The 19,818-nt window shown below is 46.5% G+C and overlaps 1 protein-coding gene across 2 annotated transcripts in view; it reads left to right on the plus strand.

The window, feature by feature from the left end:
- The window catches only part of CDH24 (cadherin 24), a 507,414-nt gene that overhangs the window by 227,086 nt on the left and 260,510 nt on the right, over positions 1-19,818 (plus strand). Inside the window, exons 1-2 of one of the 2 annotated variants that reach the window (XM_069238227.1) lie at positions 881-1,109; positions 18,937-19,415. In XM_069238227.1, the coding sequence (XP_069094328.1) occupies positions 19,197-19,415 (219 nt within the window). In that variant the 5' untranslated portion in view covers positions 881-1,109; positions 18,937-19,196. Of the gene's footprint in view, positions 1-880; positions 1,110-18,936; positions 19,416-19,818 lie in introns of those variants that run through there. The other variant, XM_069238226.1, reaches the window with a different exon arrangement.

Here is a 19,818-nt window from a genome sequence, read left to right on the forward strand (position 1 = left end):
TCCTGTCTGTTCTCTCTCCTCCATCGTTCGCCGTCCTCCCCTACCCTCGTGTTTCCTTTCCCTCCATGTCTATCACCCTTTCCTCCCCGGTTCACTCTCCCACCTCCCTCAGTTGTCTATCTCTGCCTCCCCTTCCTCTTCACTCTTGTCTTGCTGTCAACATCTCCTCCCTCTCTCTTACACTTGTCTCCCTCAATTCTATTCCCCCCACCCCATGTCTCCTCTCTATCTGTCTCTGTCCTGTGTCTAGCCGGTACTCACTCGTGTTCCTGTCTCCAGTCCCTCTTCTCACCCTTGCCTCTCTCCATTCTTCTCAGTTCTCTCTCTCATCCGTCTTCCTCTACCCTCTCCTCCCCATTCCTCGTCTCTATGCCCTGTCTTCTTCCCACCCTTGCCTCCGCTGTTCTTTTTCTCTGTTCTCTCTCTCCTTTCTGTCTTTCTCCGCCCTCACCTCCTCCCTACCGCTCTTGTCTTCCATCCTCTCTCCCTTGTCTCCTCTCTTCTTCTCTGTTCTCTCTCTTCCTCTGGGCTCTTCCTCCTTCCCTTCGCCTTCGTCTTCCTGTCCTCTGTCCTTCTCACACCTGTCTCCCCCTGTTCTTTTTCTCTGTTCTTCTCTCTCCTCCCTGTCTTCCTCTATCCTCTTTCCCTCCCCATTGTTCTTGTCTTCCTCTCTCCTTTCCCTCCTCTCACCCTTGTCTCCCTCTGTTCTCTCTTGTCCTCTGCCCTCTCCCCTCCCTCCTCATCGCTCTTGTTATCCGTCCCCTGTCCCTCTCTCTCACCCGTCCCCCTCTGTTCTTCTCTATTCTCTCTCTTCCTCTGCCCTCCCTCCTCCCTCCTCCCCATCGCTCTTGTCTTCCGCCCTCTCCCCCTCTCTCACCCCGTCTCTCTCGCCCTCCCTCCTCTCGTCACTGCTTGTGATTTATAAATGGATGTCTTTGCAGTCAGGGGTAGGCCTGCCTGACCCGCATACCAATGGATGTGAGGAGCCGCGCCGCGGAGGCCGCTCGCTCACAGCCGAGGCAAGGGGGGCAAATGGGGAGACACAGCTCGGGGAACGGAGGGGGACCGGGAGAAGCGCCGCCAGGGACAGGGACGAGCCGCCGAGGCAGGTGAGAGACGCTGGCGCGGGAGACAGATGGAAGCCCTGACTCAAGGGACAGGTGAAAGACACGGGGCGGGCGGGGGCGTGCGGGCGACAGGCCCAGCTCGAGACACTGCAGCAGGTGGAGGAGGGACGGAGACAAGTGAAAGGAGGTGGGGGGAGATTGAGGGGAACAGAGGTGGGCGAGCCCACAAATTACCAGGGAGAGCCCTGCTAGAGCCGAGCCAAGGACCTGCCTTGGCTCTATGAGCTCGTGCACGAGCTTAGCCAAGAAAGTAGTTGGAATGTAAGGTATGCAACACATCTGATGTAAAAAATGATTAAGTATCTTATAAAATGTAAAGAAGTGTATTCCATCCGAAGCATTTCATTATAGTTCATCTGCGTACACCTCTGCATTGAGAAGTCATTATTAAAAGCCATAGTTTATAAACCTGGGCTTGGAAAGATTCCTGCCCCTCCTCTGACAATGCCATTAGTGAACTAAAAGGCAAGTCAGTTGTCATTTCTAACGTATGGCCTAGACTCATATTATACACAGCGAAACATTCTAATTTTAAATTCATCACGAGACTTTTTGTACAGGGCACAAGCTGAACTCACACACTTTGAAGGTGCTTCCATATGTGGTACCCCCCAAAAAAGGAGACTCAGTTAAATAAAATATTTGCCTTAAAATGTTTTCCCTTGTTCTTTGTGTTGAATATGTCCTTGGACATTATGCTATATGTTTCTAATGGTCCATTTGCCCTTTCTCCTGCACATCTCTAATGTGCCTGTAAGGCTTTCCTCTTTATCTCTGTTATCTGCCTTTAGGCTTTTATAGTGCACATCCCAATATTTTCTCCTGTATAACTCCCAGTTTCCATGGGCTTTGTCTTGTATTTTTAAGTTTGTGTCTGAGAAGAAAAACGGGGTGTTTGCCAGTCCAGTAAGGAATTCTGTATGGTGCAGTTAGTTCTCTATGGTGCAGTTGAGACCTCATGCCTGCCCTCAAAATATATAGAAAAATAGCTTTCAGTACTACACGTCACTCTTTATGTTTTTTTTTAATGTTGTGGTGCATGTTCCATGGTTAATTGGCCTCTTAGTGCTTTCTGTTGTAGAGTATGCGGCTTGCACAGATGGTCATCAATGGGAGCGTCAGTGGTGTTGTTCTTCTAGCCATTGGGTTCCTCTGCAGTTGCCTACTATAGGGAGTGAGCTTGTGACCTGCCAGCTAAACCAGTGTAGGGATGAAGCGTCTTAGAGTTGTCTCCATGGGGGCATCACAGTGGAGCTTGTGGTCCTCTGACCCTTTGCCAAACACATTTCAGCTATGCAGTGTAACCATTATTTGGATGTTGTGGACCTCGTGCTGCAGAGAGGTAACTTCGGTTTCCTTGGTGTTTGCCGTGCACTTGTCTGAATGGTTGGATTGGAGTAGTCAATTTATTTGATATGTGCTTAGCTCTTCTGTCTTGCTCAATACAATCTTTTATTTTCCACAATGTCTTAGTCTGACAGAAGAGGATGTGTGGTAGATGAATGATATCTCTGTTAGTCTCAGCAGGTTTGGTACAGCTTTGGGTTTGTGATGGTCAGGATTGGAGATGGTGATGGTGTTATGTATTTCTGTTGTGTTTGTGGTAACACTTGGAGATTGTTATGAGTGATGGAGTGCATACTAAATAACGTGTCAGGTTGTGCTGTAGTTGGTGAGATGTGTCATGTGGTTTGTTGTTCTTCAGTGTCATGGGTTTGGTGACTTTGGTGTTGTGTTATTGGATGTGATGAGTCTTACTAACTATTTGACATTAGGCCTGGAATTAATTTTAATTATGCTGGAGAAATAAGAGTAATTTTGGTAATTCCAGTTGTTCTTTGATGCGGAATCACTGCTAATAATGCAATTATGCCCACTCTGGTAATTAAGAGTAATGTTGGTGGAACAATCCTACAATGAGAGCACATTTAGTGGGCGAAAGTGGCTGCTCGCGCAGCTGTTTATGCTCCCTTGCAAAGAGTGCTATTTCTTAGAGCAAAATGCATCCTTGTGTGGACCCTTTTTACACTAAGAAAATAGAGCTAAATGCAGAATTCTCTCTCCTTACATACTTCTGCATAATCTTGCAGAATCTTTAGATAATTCTGTGTGATTATGTTTCATGGAATTACGCGAACTATGCCCACCCCTAGCTGACATCTAGTGTGATGTTTGTATAGTGCTGTGCTGTGCAGCGGCTGCTGTTCTGTAATGTTTTGGTTCTTGTACAGTGGGGTGGTGGAGTAATGGTGAGCATGTTGTGGTTGAGAAATTGAGATGAATTATTGTGTGTGGTACGACGTGATGTGTGAAGAGAGAAGTTATGAGTGTGGTGAAGTGTGGGGAGATGTACAACAGTGTGTTTGTGGCTGTTGGTTTGGTAAAGTGAAAGTGGTATTTGAAGTGGGGAAAGGTTGATTGAGAGTCTAAGTGTGGCATCTGCATTCAGTGTGAATTGTGGATGGGAATCATGGAATGTTGGGTAGGTTGGGCAAGGGCTAGAGTGAAGTGGTGAGGATAGGACAATGGTGGTCGGGGTAATGTCAGGAGAGAAAAACAAGGTTGTGAGTGGAGGTGATGGAAGCAGGCCAGAAAAATCAGGGAAGGCTGAGGAAACAAGGAAGGTGGCGAAGAGGATCAGGAGGAGTGGATAGTACAGAGAGACTGAGGAAGGGAAAACGTGGGTGTAGGAATTTGGGAGAAGGCAAATCGGGTGGTTTGAAAGGAACTAATAATGGGAAGAAAAGCACTAAGGGAGATGCAAGAGGGGAGGGGTTGCGTGTGGTAAAACTGGACTGATTGCAGAAGCCCCCTAACTTTTTGCGCCATTTTTCGCTTATGCTGGTGTTTTTCTTATTCCGATGGTGCTCTGGGCACTGCTAAACAGTCCCACGGCCTTTTCACTGATTAAAATGATTATGCAAATTAGGCTAATTATAATTGGCTGTGTCAACCTGCTTTTAAGTTAAAGTTAACACCAAATGCGACTTTGGAATTAAAAGTACTCCCAAAGTCCAAGGCTACCTTATTTCTACATATGAGGCACCCTTAAGGTGTGCTTTAGGTGCCCACAGGGTTGGGTGCAGTGTAACTATAAGCAGGGACCTTATAGAATGTGTTTTATATGCCCTGGTGAGGGAAAACTATCCAAATTCGTTTCCCCCCATTATAGTGAATGGGCTCCATAGGCTAACATGGGGAGACTTTATTTTTAATTAGTATAGTCTCAAAAGGAGCTAGATATTTTAAGGTTGGTATCAAACTTATTGTTATAATAAATCCAACAACTTTTTATTTTTGAATTTAATGTAACTTGCACCTAGAAAGAGTTTTAGAACTCTTCCTAAAAGTAACCAGTTTCAGATCTGTAGTGCCCTTCTCAGATTGGCCAGCCGTGGGTAGCCTAGCCAGGCTGCCTTGATGAGGTATGAAGTGGCCTGGGCTGAACACAAGGCAGGAAGTGACTGGGGGAGGAGAACTGCCTCAACAGATTGTGAAACAGGATGGGGTGACATTTGGTCCTGCAAGTGGACCTCCCCCATTTCCTGCAAAATCAGACAGCCAGGTTCCCCCCTAACTAGATTAGGAGAGGGCTGGAAAGGGGTGTGTTAAGGAAACTTAGCCACCCTAGTGGGTGGGCTCAGCCAGACCTAACCTCTTAGATTGAATTTCTGCCATTTTGGATTTTTGAGGAATCTTGCTTCCTGGGATTGATTTTTGCCACACTTCCCAGGAAGTGGTCATCCAAGAGGGTGGTGGCCTGCCTCCGCTTCCCACAACAGGAGCAAGGATAAATATGACAGAGCTGCTCCCACCTCAGATCCCTACCAGGAACACAACGAGAAGAAGAAGAAGGACAGCACTGCTGGACCCCTGACCTGCACCTGGACACTGCACTCTGAAGGACTGGGCACTTGGGCTTCACCACAAAAAGGACTTTGCCTGTCTGCAACTGGTTCAAGAAGGGACTCCCTGTTTACTACAGGTAGAAAATAGCTAACAAGAATCCCGTGCATCAAAACCTGAAAACTTTGACCAGCTGACCACTGTCCAGTGGTCATTTTTGGATCTGAAACAGGTGCATTCTGGGAGTTGGAGTCCTAACCTCAAGGAGCCACACAGAGCTTCTGGAACCTTGGGGTGAGTTGTGGACTCCTACAGGACCTTCAAAGACGTTCTGGAAGAAGATCCAGAAGTTTGGAGAACATTGGAGAACTTTTGGAAAAAAGCTCCATAAAGGGACCGAACTGACGTTGTGAGTCAAGCCGGCTTACATCGACCACGACCCGGCCTGACTTGCAGGTTCATCCCGCTGAAAAGCTCCGGAGCCCCAGACCTCCAGGATTTCACTGGGGGCTCTTGAAAAGGTAATCTGACGACATCAACTCAAAATCGGCTTGCTGTGAAGGGTCGTCCAACGTCGGAAAGAAAAAGCTCCAAAAAAGTTTCAAAGTCCGAACGTAAAAAGTTGACCAAGGCTTCCTGCACAGCGCCCTAGAGGGCTCCAGGGAGGCCGGAATCTAATTTCAAGTTCAGCCCAGATGAAGATTTCCATCATGAAAAATCATCATTGTCCAAGGGCACAATTCTTCACTAAGGTGTTCTGCAAAGTGTATCCGAAGAGGGCTCCAGTCAGGGCGGATCCGACTTGTGCATTCGTCCTCGTGAAAAAAATCTTCAAGAAAAAGACTAAGTCAGAAGGTAAAACTTTGACCAAGGCCTCCCGTTCACTGTAGCCGAGCAGGACTCCATCACGGTCAGGCTCAAATTTTGACTTGCCCCAGTCGAGTGCGACCAGATGTCCAGATTGGCGCTTTTAGTTTCTATCTACTAAAAACATGTAATCTTTAAAAGTTCATATCTACAGTTCCCTTTATTGGATTTTTGTCAGTTTAGTGCCATTTTAAAGATAAACATATAATCTATTGTTATAAACTGGAGTTGGATTTTTCTGTATTTCATGTTTTACTTATTTACTGTTATTGCTAAGTGTAGGTACTTACCTGCCCTTACCAATAATCCACTTTCCAACATTGGGCATGAGACTGGATGGGGCATTAGGTTTGGGTGAGAAGCATGAAGGTATTGGGTGACTCGATAGCGGGGTGTGTAGTATGAGATGGTGAGGTGCAATGAGTCATGCGATAGGGAGGATGGGGAGAGGAGTGTGAATGGCAGAGTAGAGGGAGCGAAGAGGTAGCGGTGAATGTGAATTCAACAAAGGCATTAGAGGTCAAGGGGTGAGGGTAGGGTGGGTGTGATATAAACATGGTGGAATGGAGAAAGGTCACAGAGAGGAGGGGGAGGTGATGAGGAGATGGATCAGCAGGAAGTGAGAAGGCAAATAGAGATGCAGAGAGTACATAGGAGGAGAGGACAGGGTGGGGTGATGGGAGAAGGTCTGTGAAATGTAGTAGAAAGTGGAGGGGCATGGGGAAAAGTGAGTGGGGGTATAGAGATATAAACAGAGGAAGAAAGGGCATATAGGAAGGGGATGTGGGGATTAGGAAGGTTAGGGGAATTTGTAAGGAAAGTGTGAGAGAGAAAAGTAGAGGAAGCAGTCAGTGTTTTGACAGTGTAGGGAGAGAGAATGTGCATAAAACTGTGGAGGGTAATTGGGATTTGGAAGGTGCTTGGGGCTGGGGCTGAGCTTAGTGAAGAGCAGCAGTAGAGCCGGAAGAACACTGGGTGAGTGAAGGATCATTTTGAGGAAAGTGGGTTAGGAAAGTGATTCATATATAAACAGCAGTGGATGTTACATCTGTGCTGAGAATGGAGTTTAGAAGTTACAGAGGCAGGGCACGGGCCAAAGAGAAAGAGGCATTGTTTGCACTGTAATAGCACACACTCTGAGATGCCCACCTAGTGCATGGATGAGCACCCATGCTACTAGGACTTTCCTAATTTATCCATGCTCACGGTCGTCTAGTGGGCTGTTCGATTAACTGCATGGTGTATAGGGCAAGAAAGGCTTCTGTGAGACTACAGACGTCCATCTCTTCTTCTTCATCCTCCTCTAACTTTAAAGGTGGCAAATGTTTTAATACCCTTCATCCTTCTGCTCCTAAACAGTGCTTTAATTACGCTAATGTTCATTTATCTGTGTAAATATCTACTCTTGTAGCTTCCAAATAAGCTTCAAAGTTTTCTTTCCACTGCACCCATTCAAGTGTTGATTTTCATTGGACCATAGAAATGGTATTAGTGCAGTAATGCCTTCCAGTATTGTTTGTCTTTGTTTATATATGGTTTATACTTTCAAGACAACATTTCAGAATTTGGCAGTACAAAAATAGATCATGTTAAACCTCTAATTTCGCTGAATAATATAAAAGGTAACTATACTCCTTTATTTTCAGATAGAACAAATCATATCAGATAACTGTTGAAAGAAATAATAAAAATTGTGAGAGGTGAATATGTAAATGTAGGTCTGAAGATAACAAGGTAAAGAAAAAGAGAAGGGAAGCACCAGCTTTCAGCCCCTTTGACACCAGTTGTAGCTCGATAGAAATGACCAATGTGGGCATTGGTGCAGTATAAAAAAGGAAAAGTGGAAACAATTGTGTTCACATCCAGATCTTTAAGAGGTGCCGAAAACATATTCTACACCAGAAAAGGAAACATTAGCTTGTTGGTGGGGCATTGAATATTTCAGAAAATAGGTATATAGATCCAGATTCATGGTAGGGACTGATCCTTATTGCTGGGACGGGAAGTCTTCTGCATGTCTCTGGAGAGCGTGCTTCCCCTGCCTTATGTTGATCTCCAGGCAAGTCACTTAAAAGTTACAATCATGCATGTCCACTGAGGATCTCACTGTTTACATGGACTGAGACCCTAGAGATTAGCTCTAAGGTTGAGGGGTCATGCATAGTGCACCCCTATTTCACAGAGAGTAGCTACTGCCCTTTCTACCCAGGCTGTGGTAGACTGAAAGTGGTGGCAGAAATAAATCTATAGTCATAGGTACCTGTAACCCTGTACCCTTGGTTGGGCACTAAAAGCCACCCTCCTGATCATGTTTGTGCAGTCTCCCTTGTCTGTGGTCCTGTTGCCTTTCCCTACCTGTGATGTGTGTTTGAGAAACACTAGGTTCCCTAGGGGAAAACAGTGAGATGAGCCATTGTGTTTACCATGAACTGATCTGTTCTGCTGGACATTCTAGCCCCGTGCCCCTCACTATTCCTTGGAGAAGCCTGGTAGGATGGGGGTAGACACTTGCTCTTATTTGTGTTTAGCTGCACTAACTCTGCAAGAAGGGACCCTCCGCTCTTTCTGTGATGGTCAAGGCCTCCTGGTCTGGAGTTAATGAAAAAAATTGTCTCTGGGGAATAGCCAAGGCTGATATCAAGAGCCTGTCCTGAAAGACAGTAACTCATACTTTGCATGCCTTGGACACACAGTGAGCATGACGCACATGTGCCTCATGATAGGAAAGGTACCCAGAATTCAAAAGCAGCAGACTCTCTCATTGAGTCAGCCTATCGATCAGCAGTGATAAAAGTCTGGCCTGAGTGGTCAGTTGTTGTTCAAGACTGGCCTTTTGTTCTAAAAAGCATCTACTGAAGTCAGCTGGGGCCCGTGGTGTAAAGGCAAGGGAAGCTTTATCACCATGTCTGAACTTGAGAGCATTTTCTCTATAATGGGTAAATTCTGCTGTGAAGGAATTTGCTTGATCATTTGCGAGGGCATCCGTTAGCAACCTGAATGCAGAGAACAAGCTGTGGTGTGAGGCTTGTGGAGACTCTGCTTGGAACACAAGGAGATTGCAGACAGCTGCTCAAGATAAGGAAGCTTGCACCACATCAACAGAGACAGAGGGAGATGGTGGAAGCTTGATCCCCGCCCTTGAAGGTGAGATCACCGTGCCCAGACCCCTCCCCTATGTTGTGGGAGCCTGTGTGATACTTACAGTTACAATCTGTAGCTGGCGAAGAGTTTTCTGTGGTACAGCCCCCCACCTTTCTTTTTGTGACATCTGGGAGTACCAAGGTGTACTGGCACTCTGGCCAGCCATTACCTTCCTACAGCTAGCCAGTGGCTACTGGACTAGTGGAACTCCAGTAAACTGTGCCAAGACAGCAGGCACTTGTGATCAGATCCCTATTGCCACTAGAGTGGGGTCCACGCTAAGGACAGGGGGGCACTTCTGTTTTTTGGGCGGTGGGTTGTGGGAGCTCATCTGGAACATTTTTCACATCATGTGCTAAAATTACATCATTGCAATAGAATGATTGGCATCATGGCTCTAGCAAATGAGAGCAGCCCTGTGCAACATGTTCTGTAACAGTCAATGCTAATTGTGTGTCTACATGTTAACTGTGTTTTTATAGTGCTTAGCATCTAGGCACTGTAATGCTGTTTCGGGTCAGAACTCTGGCCCAGAAGGTTGTAGAGTTGTCTGGTTTTCACTGTTTATCCTAGTTGTATGTGTAGTATATTTCTGTCATGTGTATTAACTTACTTTTCTTTTTAAAAAGTGAAGCACTGACTGGACATTGATCTTATTAGTTGATAATATGGTGTGCACTGTACTCTGAGTGTCTAAACCCACTTCACCTCCTTGAGTAAGCATAGGACTGCTCTGTCACGCTACCCGAAATGAGTCAAGTGCTGGAGAAGAGTACTTGGCTATCCAGTTTTATAATGCACAGGTAATGAGACCCCAGGACACCAGCGGGGAACACTCCGGTTGATGCGATTGGAGCGTAGTAACCCCTGAGTGCCCTGGTGTCCAGAAACCGGGTCTAACAATCACCCTTTAGTTGAACTGTTCACAGCAGAGGATTACAGAACAGCAACACATAGTCACAAGATGGCAGTGCAAATTGCAGTTTCACCGTCATGTAGAATATATCCCTGGGGCCAGAAATGTTCTGGCAGACTGTTTATCGCATTTCTCTGTTAATGATGTGGATGATGTATGCACTGATGAAACAGAGTTAGAGTAGTATCAATTTATGAAGTATCTAGTAAATGCATTTCTAAAGGGGAATGGAAGGCGGCAAATGTTGGGAGAGTAGTGATTCAGAAGGTTTTGGAATACACCAGGATATGGTAGCCTAATAAAAAAACATTAGAGAAAGAATTCCAACTGTATTTCAATGTGATGGAGGAATTATCCGAGCAAGATGTGGTGTTGCTGTGGGGTGAACGGTGAGTAATTCCTGAAGGTCCTAGACAAACTATATTAGAGAAGGACACCTGGAAATGGATATTAAGAAAAAGAAAATGAGAAGTGACTTATGGTGGCCCCGTGCGGACAGATACCTAGAGGTTAAAGAGAAGTCATACATTGATTGTGCTATGAGCGATAAATCACCTAATTCTTTCATATTCTAAAATGCTGCTAGCCAGACCAAGACTGGTTTGGTAAAGAGTTCTTTTTAGACATCAAAGAGTCAGAAAATATCTTTAGTATTGATAGTTCAAATGTTGCAGTGGCTACAATCAAAAATTGTAAAATCAGGTGACGTCTAGAATTACATAATTGAAAGACGTTTTTGAAAGAAAGGGTATGCCAAAACCCATTGTGGCCGACATTTAAATACAACTGACATTAGTAGAAATGAGAACATTTTTGTCAGGCTATGGTATTGAACATACACCCATGTCAGTATATTAATAGCAGAGCAATGGAATTGTGGAAAAGTAGATAAGAGTGGTGAAGGAAGGGATCCAACTAGTGATCCAACTACTGTTGGCCAATGTGAAGGATTGTCATGAGACAATGAAAGAATTAATATAGGGCTATCGCACAACTCCCAAAGTGGCTGGTGAAAAATCTCCATTTGAGAAAATGAGGGGTAGAGTCGCTATATAACCTGTAGGTTCTGCAAGATATGTCTTTCTCCACTATGGTGCAAATAGTATCAAATGTATTAGATCCACTGAAAAGTTCTCTTTAAGCTCATGTGAGAGTATAAATTGTTTATGCTTGTAGGGTCACCATCAAATGATGGTTAGAAGTTATGTTTACATTAGGTAATGTTGATTTTTCAACCATTCTTTAACTAAAGGGAATGTGTGGCATTGCTTCTGGAATCTTAGAAAAGAATGTAGATTATTAGAGGAGGAAAGTGAGATTCCAAAAGGAGTCAGTTGTCCTGGCTTATCCCTCCTAAGGTGACGCTTTACTTTACTGAAAATAAATAGCTACTTACATATACCCACAGTGTTTCTGTCTCTGATTGACAAGTGTTAACACAGCACTAGTAGAAAGATGTCAAACTTAGACTTCTCCTTCATTTCAAGAGAATGAACATTTTCTAGAATAAGGGCTTGGTTAAGTCTTATATCCTTTTCAAGATGGTGATTTTGTCCACAGGGTGCCATTTAAGGATGTCAGTCCAAGATGATGTGATGTCAGTTCCTACTAAAACCATTAATAAGGAAGCATTTCCAAGTAAAGAATGTGTTCCCTTACTTTCTGTTAGGTTCTTGTCCCTTTGCTTCTATTTCTGTCTCTGATTTGTTAACTCCTTACAGCTAGACTTGTCTCTTTCCTTTTTCTTGTTCCACAGGAAAAGTTTAATGTTTTGTTGTTCTCTTCTATTTTTATATTTGCCTTCAGTCTAGATTCATAAGATTGCCAAGGAGGTCTTTTCCACTTTGAGAGGTTTTCCTTTTTTTGGGAGCATCTTAAGGGCACCATTCATGTATAGTCTAAAGTGCAAGCTGGTACCATGGCTATTTAAATGAGTCACCCTTTCTTTGGGAAGTCTAGAAAGGGACTCAACAGACCTTCTAAGCATCCAGTCTTTGGCAGGGGAAAGACCTGTTGTTGAAAAGAACGGCAGAGCAATGGAAAGATGGGTATCATGGGAGAGATGTTTATGGAGGTGGGTGTGAAAAGGTGGCATTGAAAGGATGGGGGCTAAGCAGGAGAAGGGAGGAAGTAGGTGAGTGAAACAAAGAGTGAGGTGAAGGTGTGGAAAGGAATGTTGATGGGTAAAGTCCAGAGTAAGGGATTGGGGAGAAATGGAAGTGAGCAGGTAGAAGGTAGAGAAAGGAGGGCGAGGAGATGATAATGTTGCAAGGGTGTAGTCATGTTGTGCAGGTGTGCTTATATGTGTCATCTTTATGATGTATAGTATTGATGGAAATAGTTGTTAGGTCTCTGGCTTAGTTGGTGAGATGGCCTAGGTTCATCTTGTACTTGCATATTTGCAGATACATTTATTTAGAACGAGAGGCAGTGTGAGTTGAAGGATCTGGGTCTTGGGTTTGATGTTATGTTAATTGAACTTATAAAGCGCCTGTCTACCCGAAGGCCTCGCAGCGCTAAAGGACAACAAGAAGAGCTGTAAGGGGGGGATGGCTAGATCTAAAAACAGCCAGGTTTTGAGTGCCTTTCGGAAATTACGTTTGTGGCTAGTTAGACGGATACTGAGGGGAAGGCAATTACACAGTTTAGCCCCCAGGTATGCCATTGTAGCACCGCCCCATCTGGCTTTTTTGATTTTGGGTAGTATAGCCAACACTGATGATGCAGACCTAAGGTCTCAGGCGGGCTTATAAAAGGTAGCCAAGGTCTTTAACACAGGAGGTCCTCTATTATATAATGATCTGTGGATGACGCATAGGGTTTTGAATTTTATACACTGTTCCACTGGGAGCCAGTGAAGAGAGGCAAGGGCCGGATTTGCCGAGGTATGCCTTGGGATGTCTAGTAGGAGGCGTGCTGCAGCATTCTGAACCACCTGTAATTTCCTAGTCACATATTTGGGAGAGCCAAGAAACAGACTATTGCCATAGTGGAGTCATGACATGATAATTACCTGAACAATGAGCCTTTTTGCAAGGGGTGGAAGTATTACAAACACCTTCCTTAAAAGTCTTAATGATCTAAAGCACGCGGCAGAGATTTTCTTGGCATGATGTTCCAATGTACGATGGGGATCTAACCAGATTCCTAAACTTTTAATGTACTTCTTGGGGGGAGGCAAATCCCACAGAGGGCTAAGAAGCAGGGGATTATTACCCGGATCCGGGTGATGGCCTAAAACCATTATTTCTGTTTTGTCCCCATTTAGTTGGAGCATACTATTTGTCATCCATCCTGATATTGCCTGTAGGCATGAGGACAGTGAATATCCCTCTGACCCTCCATTTGTGGAGAATGAGACCACTAACTGGGTATCTTCTGCATAGGAGACAAGTGAAAGTCTAAAGGCTCCACCAGCTCCGCCAGGGGGGCCATATATATATTAAATAGTGTAGGGCTAAGCGAAGAGCCCTGTGGTACCCCACAGCTCCAGTTGAACCTGTCCTCAAGAAACGAGGTAAGCTAACTGGGCCCTGATCCTTCAATTCCAATCTCCTTCATCCTTTGGGCAAGCAAATGATGATCTACTGTATCAAAAGCAGCACTCATGTCGAGAAGTATAGCAGCCGTCATGTGGCCCTGATCCACCCGCTTTCTCGCCTTTTCCATTATGGCTATTAGTGCTGATTTGGTGCTGTGGAGGGGCCTAAACCCCATCTGAGTGGGATGGAGGATATTATTATCTTCCAAAAACATGGATAATTGGGAGTTGATATATTTATCCAGTATTTTAGACATGGCAGGAAGTAATGATATGGGCCTATAGTTTTTGTGCTCCGTGGCATCCAGGTTAGATTTCTTCAGCTATGGCATGTTTCCACTGTCCAGGGACAGTGCCTCTGGACTGTGAGGAGTTCAACAGCTCAGTCAGACAGGAACGATAACAGGAGATGTATGATCAAAAAGTATAAAGCCATGTGTAGCAATGAGGATGTCTCATCTTCTTGACGGTCAGTGTTGATATATGTTATGTATGGGATGTTGACATAAGGCATATGCTCTGAGAATGGGCTGAGGTGGTTTTATTATAGAGATGTTAATATGGTGGATTAAATGGCATGCTATTCTAACCCTTTACAGATGGCATGTGGTACTGTGTTGTGTGTCGACTGGTTTGAAGGAGCTCAATAGGTCTGCTACCAGCTAGGAGAAATATATGCCTCCTAGACATTTCAGCTTGAAGTGTATTTTTATGACTAGGATGTCATGGTTAGATGTGCAGACTGGTTAGTTGAAAAGTGTCTCTAGGGTGAACTCTGGGCCTTTTTGTGATGCAAAGTGCATTGATACTTTATTTCAATGGTAACCAGGGTAGAGTATGCAGAGTCTAGGACTGCTATGTAGTAGGACCTTAGCAACTGCATTAGTAGAAGCTTAGCAGCTTCATTTTGGGCCTTTGCAGTCTTCTTTCGAGAAAGGCAGGGATGCAAAGAAAAAGGAGATTTGTGTGTCCAAAGCTTGAGCGGACTAACACAATCATGGCCTGTAACTTCAAAAGGTAAGCTAGAAATGGGAGTAAATGCCACTGTGCAAGAGGTGGGAGAAACTAATGTGGACTACTTTGTTGATGATGTACCTGAGTAAAATCCGTGGTTACCCATACACAAGTGCTTAATTTGTGATGACGGTTTCCGGTGTGGGGCACCGGCACTTATTTTTGAGGGCCGGCACTTATTCTTCTACCTCAAGCATTTCCTGCAAGCAAAAGACACATTGGGAAAGACGGAGGAAGAGAAAAACGAAAAAGCGTCATAAAATAGAAAGCTGCAAGAGTGAGCTGAAGGGGCAGGGAGTGTCAGTAAATGAATTAAAGAGGCCCGAGATGGCTTCAGGATTACGCTGCCTCAGTATTCCGTGCTTGCACATTTAATTGCAGCAGCTGTTAGGTTCAGAGAAGGGCTTTGGGCACCGGCACATTTTATTTACAAATTAAGCACTGCCATATACTGAAAACTCACCGGGATGGTGGTGGTCAAGAGCCCATGCTTTTTGGAGCTCTGGTTATGTCTCCATTCTTGAGAATGTCCTTTTGTCTGGGTTCAGGTTAATGAGGTTTCTAATCATCCAGAGGTTAATCTCTCGGGGGCTGTAGGTTGAGTTTTGCTCTGAAGATGATTCCTCTGTCATATGTAACACTGCAGCAACATATGCCGAAGGAGCGGATAAGAGATTGGTTGTGTGTTGTAAGCAAGGGATAACAGGGGGGAGTGTGGTGCCTCTGCGATTCAGCTTGAAAATAGACTCCTTTTCAAGCACTTGGGTGGCATATCTGCGATGTCAATGCTTGTCGTAAGATATCTTGAGACATACAAGTTAGTCCTGATGGGATGCTTCCTGCTGTTACAATATTTAATTTTATACGTTTCTCACAACCTTGCAGATGTGTTGCTGTGAGCTTTGGTCCCAAAGTACAAAACGCCTTGGGGAACATACCTAAAACATCCTCAAAGTGATCAGCAGCCTCTACACCCCCAATCTCTTGGACTCCAGTGAATCTCCATTTTGGTGTGTAAGACCAACCCATGCAAGTGCTGAAAACACTCCTGCGCTGTTGGGGACCCACTACTGACGGTCTCCTCCTTGTGTAGACACCACCAACTCATCCGAGCCACCAAGAGAACTGCCTTCAAAGACCGAATCAACAACGAAGCACACAGCCACAAGGGGCTCTTCAACATCGTGAAGGAACTCTCCAACCCCAGCTCCAACGCCAACAACATCCCGCCATCTCAAGCCCTCTGTGACTCCCTAGCCTCCTACTTCCACCGCAAGATTGTAGACATCCACGACAGCTTCAGCACTCACACCCCCACCCTGGCAACCACCAACACCACAGACTCACCTACGACCAACCTCCTGCTGTCCTGGACCCCAGCCAACGACAACGACACCATTGAAATCATGAACACCATCCACTCTGGCTTTCCATCTGACCCCTGCCCTCACAACATCCTCAACAAAGCAAGCTCCGTCATCGCACCCCAACTATGAAAGATATTCAACAGCTCCTTCGAGTCCACCACCTTCCCAGAAAGCTGGAAACACGCCGAGATCAACGCCCTCCTCAAAAAACCCAGGGCGGACCCAAAGGACCTCAAGAACTTCCAGCCTATCTCCCTGCTCCCCTTCCCAGCAAAAGTCATCGAGAAGGCTGTCAACAGACAACTAACCTGCTTCCTCGAGGAGAACAGCACCCTGGACTCTTCCCAATCCGGATTCCGCAGCAACCACAGTACCGAAACTGCCCTCATCGCCACCACCGACGGCATCAGAACCATACTGGCCAACGGCGAAACCGCTGCCCTCGTCCTCCTGGACCTCTCGGCCGCGTTCACCACCGTCTGCCACCACACCCAACGCACACACCTCAGCAATGCAGGAATCCACGACAGAGCCCTGGACTGGGTCACCTCCTTTCTCACCGGCAGAACCCAGAGAGTCCGCCTCCCCCCATTCAGCTCTGAAGCCACCAAAATCATCTGCGATGTACCCCAGGGTTCATCCCTCAGCCCGACCCTCTTCAACGTCTACATGGCCCCGCTCGCTAACATCGCCTGATCCCACAACCTCAACATCATGTCATAATCCGAAAACACCCAGCTGATCCTCTCCCTCACCAAGGACCCTGCCAAGACCAACCTCCACGAAGGAATGAAGGCCATCGCCGAATGGATGAAGAACAGCTGCCTCAAACCCAATTCTGACAAGACGGAAGTCCTCATCTTCGACTTCACCCCCTCCGCATGGAATGACTCATGATGGCCTGCTACTCCGACTCCCACCGACCACGCATGCAGCCTAGGATTCATCTTGGACTCCTCATTATCCATGACCCAGCAAGTCAACACCATCTCCTCCTCCTGCTTCAACACCCTCTGCATGCTCCGAAAGATCTACAAATGGATCCCCACCAAAACCAGAAGAACAGTCACCCAAGCCCTTGTAAGCAGCACACTGGACTATGGCAATGCCCTCTACACAGGAACCACGGGCAAACTCCAGAAGAGGCTGCAACACATCCAGAACGCCTCCGCACACCTCATCCTGGACATCCCCCGCCACTGCCACATCACAGGCCATCTGAGAGACTTGCACTGGCTCCCAGTCAATAAGAGAATCACCCTCAAAATCCTCACCCACGCTCAGAAATCACTGCATAACACCGGACCAGAATACCTCAACAGACGGCTCTCCTTCTGCACCCTGACCCGGCAACTCCGCTCCGCTCCGCCGACCTCGCCCTCACAACCGTCCCACACATTCGCAGAACTACCACCAGCTGCAGATCATTCTCGCCACCAAGACATGGAATGCTCTTCCACCCACCTGTGTCAGACCAAAGACCTCCTTACCTTCAGGAGACTTCTCAAGACCTGGGAGTTCGAGCATTAGCAGCACTTCCCCTCCCCTCGCCTTCCCCCTGCCTTGAGACCCTCACGAGTAAGTAGTGCACTTTTCAAATTCCTGATTGATTGATTGATTGTAGATACCTGTCTCACTGGAGGGGATGTCTGAGGGCCCAAAGTTAAGTCCCACTCTCGATTCATACTCGTATCTGATAGATGCTGAGGGGCTCATTCTACCCTCTCAGTGGCAACTGTGCATCTGGTAACTACTGCTTGTGTTTATGATTTGACTGTCTAAAATACATACATTGAAGTGGGAATTTCTTCGAGTTAGTGCGTGAGCTGCAGACAACACCGCTTTGAGGCAGGGAGAGGCAATCACTGTTCACTGTTTACGAGCTGTAGCTTATGCACTAACTCAGAAGAATTGGGTGTGCTCTAGACTGCGCAGACACATGGAATCTGGCTTTTAGCTCTGTGCTGAGTGACCGCACCAGTTAATGAACTGGTGGACTCTGAATATTTTTAATGCGCCTGCACCGTTTGACCTCTAGGCCGTTTAGTGATACGGCCTAGAGGTCAAACGGTGCAGGCGCATTAAAAATATTCAGAGTCCGGCATACTCAGATGATAACCCCTAGGTGGACCTGGTAAAAACCATAGGGGTAAAAAAAAACACCAGTACCACTACTTCTGCCCCAGGACTTCGGGAGCAGATAGAGAGAGGCCCCACCCCTATCACGCACCTTTTTCTTGGCCCTCTCAAGCTTAGTATGATTTGCATTCTGTGATCTGGACCTAAGGGGTTTGATTTATAGTTCTTCTCAGAGTTCCAAGGTGCCGGCCTGCTCCTCGCTCAGGGGCACCCAGCCATGTGGACAGGGGACTCTGTCTCTCATTTGCACCTGTCAGGTTTGTTGGCTGTTAGTAGGCAGCGGAAGGAGATTGGGTGAACACGTCCTTTAGTCTCTCGTCTCCGACGAGCACTGGTTGCAGTTCTTTCATGGTGCTCCTGATGGGTGCCGGTGGTGGCTGCTTTCAGATTAACAGGAGTGGTTCTGATGTTTTGTTTAGATTGCATTTTAAAATCTTCTCGCTTGGGATTCACGGCGCACTTGCAGATCCTCTGTCAATTAGCCTGGCAGTGTGCTTGTTTCAGAGCCGCATTAGCGAGGGAGCGGGTGTTGCTGTCTTACTCTCTTCCGGGGTGGGTCCGGATGGCTTGGCTGTCTATCACGGGTTTCTGTGGCTTGTCTGTAACGCATCCTGGGGGCTCTTCTGCTGTGTATCTAAAATACACCCCTCCCTCGGCTCTACCTCTGTGCGTGTCCTTCGGCCTTTCTTTATCATGCCTGTCATGTTTCTTCTCAGACCGCCTCCAAAGGCTTTTCTTCTGTGTGTTTGTAATGCCTCCTTAGGGCTTTCTGTAATATGCCTGTAATGCCTCCTTGGGGCTTTCTGTAATATGCCTGTAATTCCTCCGTAGGGCTTTCTTCTTAGTTCTTGTAATGCTTCCGCGGGACTTCCTGTTATGCCTGTAATGTTTCCGCAGGGCGTATTCTCACGTCTCTGTAATGGTTGCTGAGGGCTTTCTCCTGCGAGTCTGTAATGGTTTCTTCTTTTGTCCTTGCAGGTAGACGTTACTCTCCGAGCACTGCTGAACGCCAATGGGATAAAGTCTGCAGCCAGTTCTAGGCACACCATAACCTTCAATCGTCTTTGGCCTTTTCCTCCTTCCCAGAAGGCCCATGGAAAGCAAGGAGGACCCGCACGAACCAATCGCTTCCAATGAAGGGGTGCACCACACCTCACAAAACTAAGCAGAGCCCGCATCCCTTCTCAGCAGCAAAGCATCAACCCTACTCCAGGACTGGGGAGACTTGAGGCCACCACATGCCGCAGCCTTTCCTCCACCTCCTGCTCGTCTGGCTCAGTGGGTGTGGCTGTCTCAGCGACCCTCACTCCCCTCCACCACCCATGGCAGAGAAGTCGCCAGGGACCGTGGCCCCGCCATCCCTGGAGCCGCTGCCGAGGTCTAAGAGGAGCTGGGTTTGGAACCAGTTCTTTGTGATTGAGGAGTATGCTGGCCCAGAACCCGTCCTCATTGGCAAGGTAATCTCACATAAGGTGTCCTGCGGTTTATTCACATTAACTTAAAGCCGCGTGGACCTTTAAGGATAGACAGATGTAGCCATATCAGTGCTGGCCAAGTTAGCCACACACCCACAAGGTTCATCAGACTCATAACTAAATCAAGGCCTTACTTTTATGTCTATTTTGGATCATGGCATACATGATGTGCATGTTATGAAGTGAATCGCCTCAGGGCTCGTCTTTGCTGTCAGAGGGCTCGCTATTCATTTCATCTTCATCTGAAGCTCTGGGGGTTTGTGCTTCTCCTGAAGGAAAGGCGGATCTGGAGGAATCTTAGATTTGTGAGCAGTGATTCTGCAGAGCATGTGGGCTTATGTAGAGAAGCGTTTCCGGCCCCTGCCTACGTGCCTTGAAGAAGGTG

This window comes from Pleurodeles waltl, chromosome 6 (assembly GCF_031143425.1).
Source record: "Pleurodeles waltl isolate 20211129_DDA chromosome 6, aPleWal1.hap1.20221129, whole genome shotgun sequence".
NCBI lineage: Eukaryota > Metazoa > Chordata > Amphibia > Caudata > Salamandridae > Pleurodeles > Pleurodeles waltl.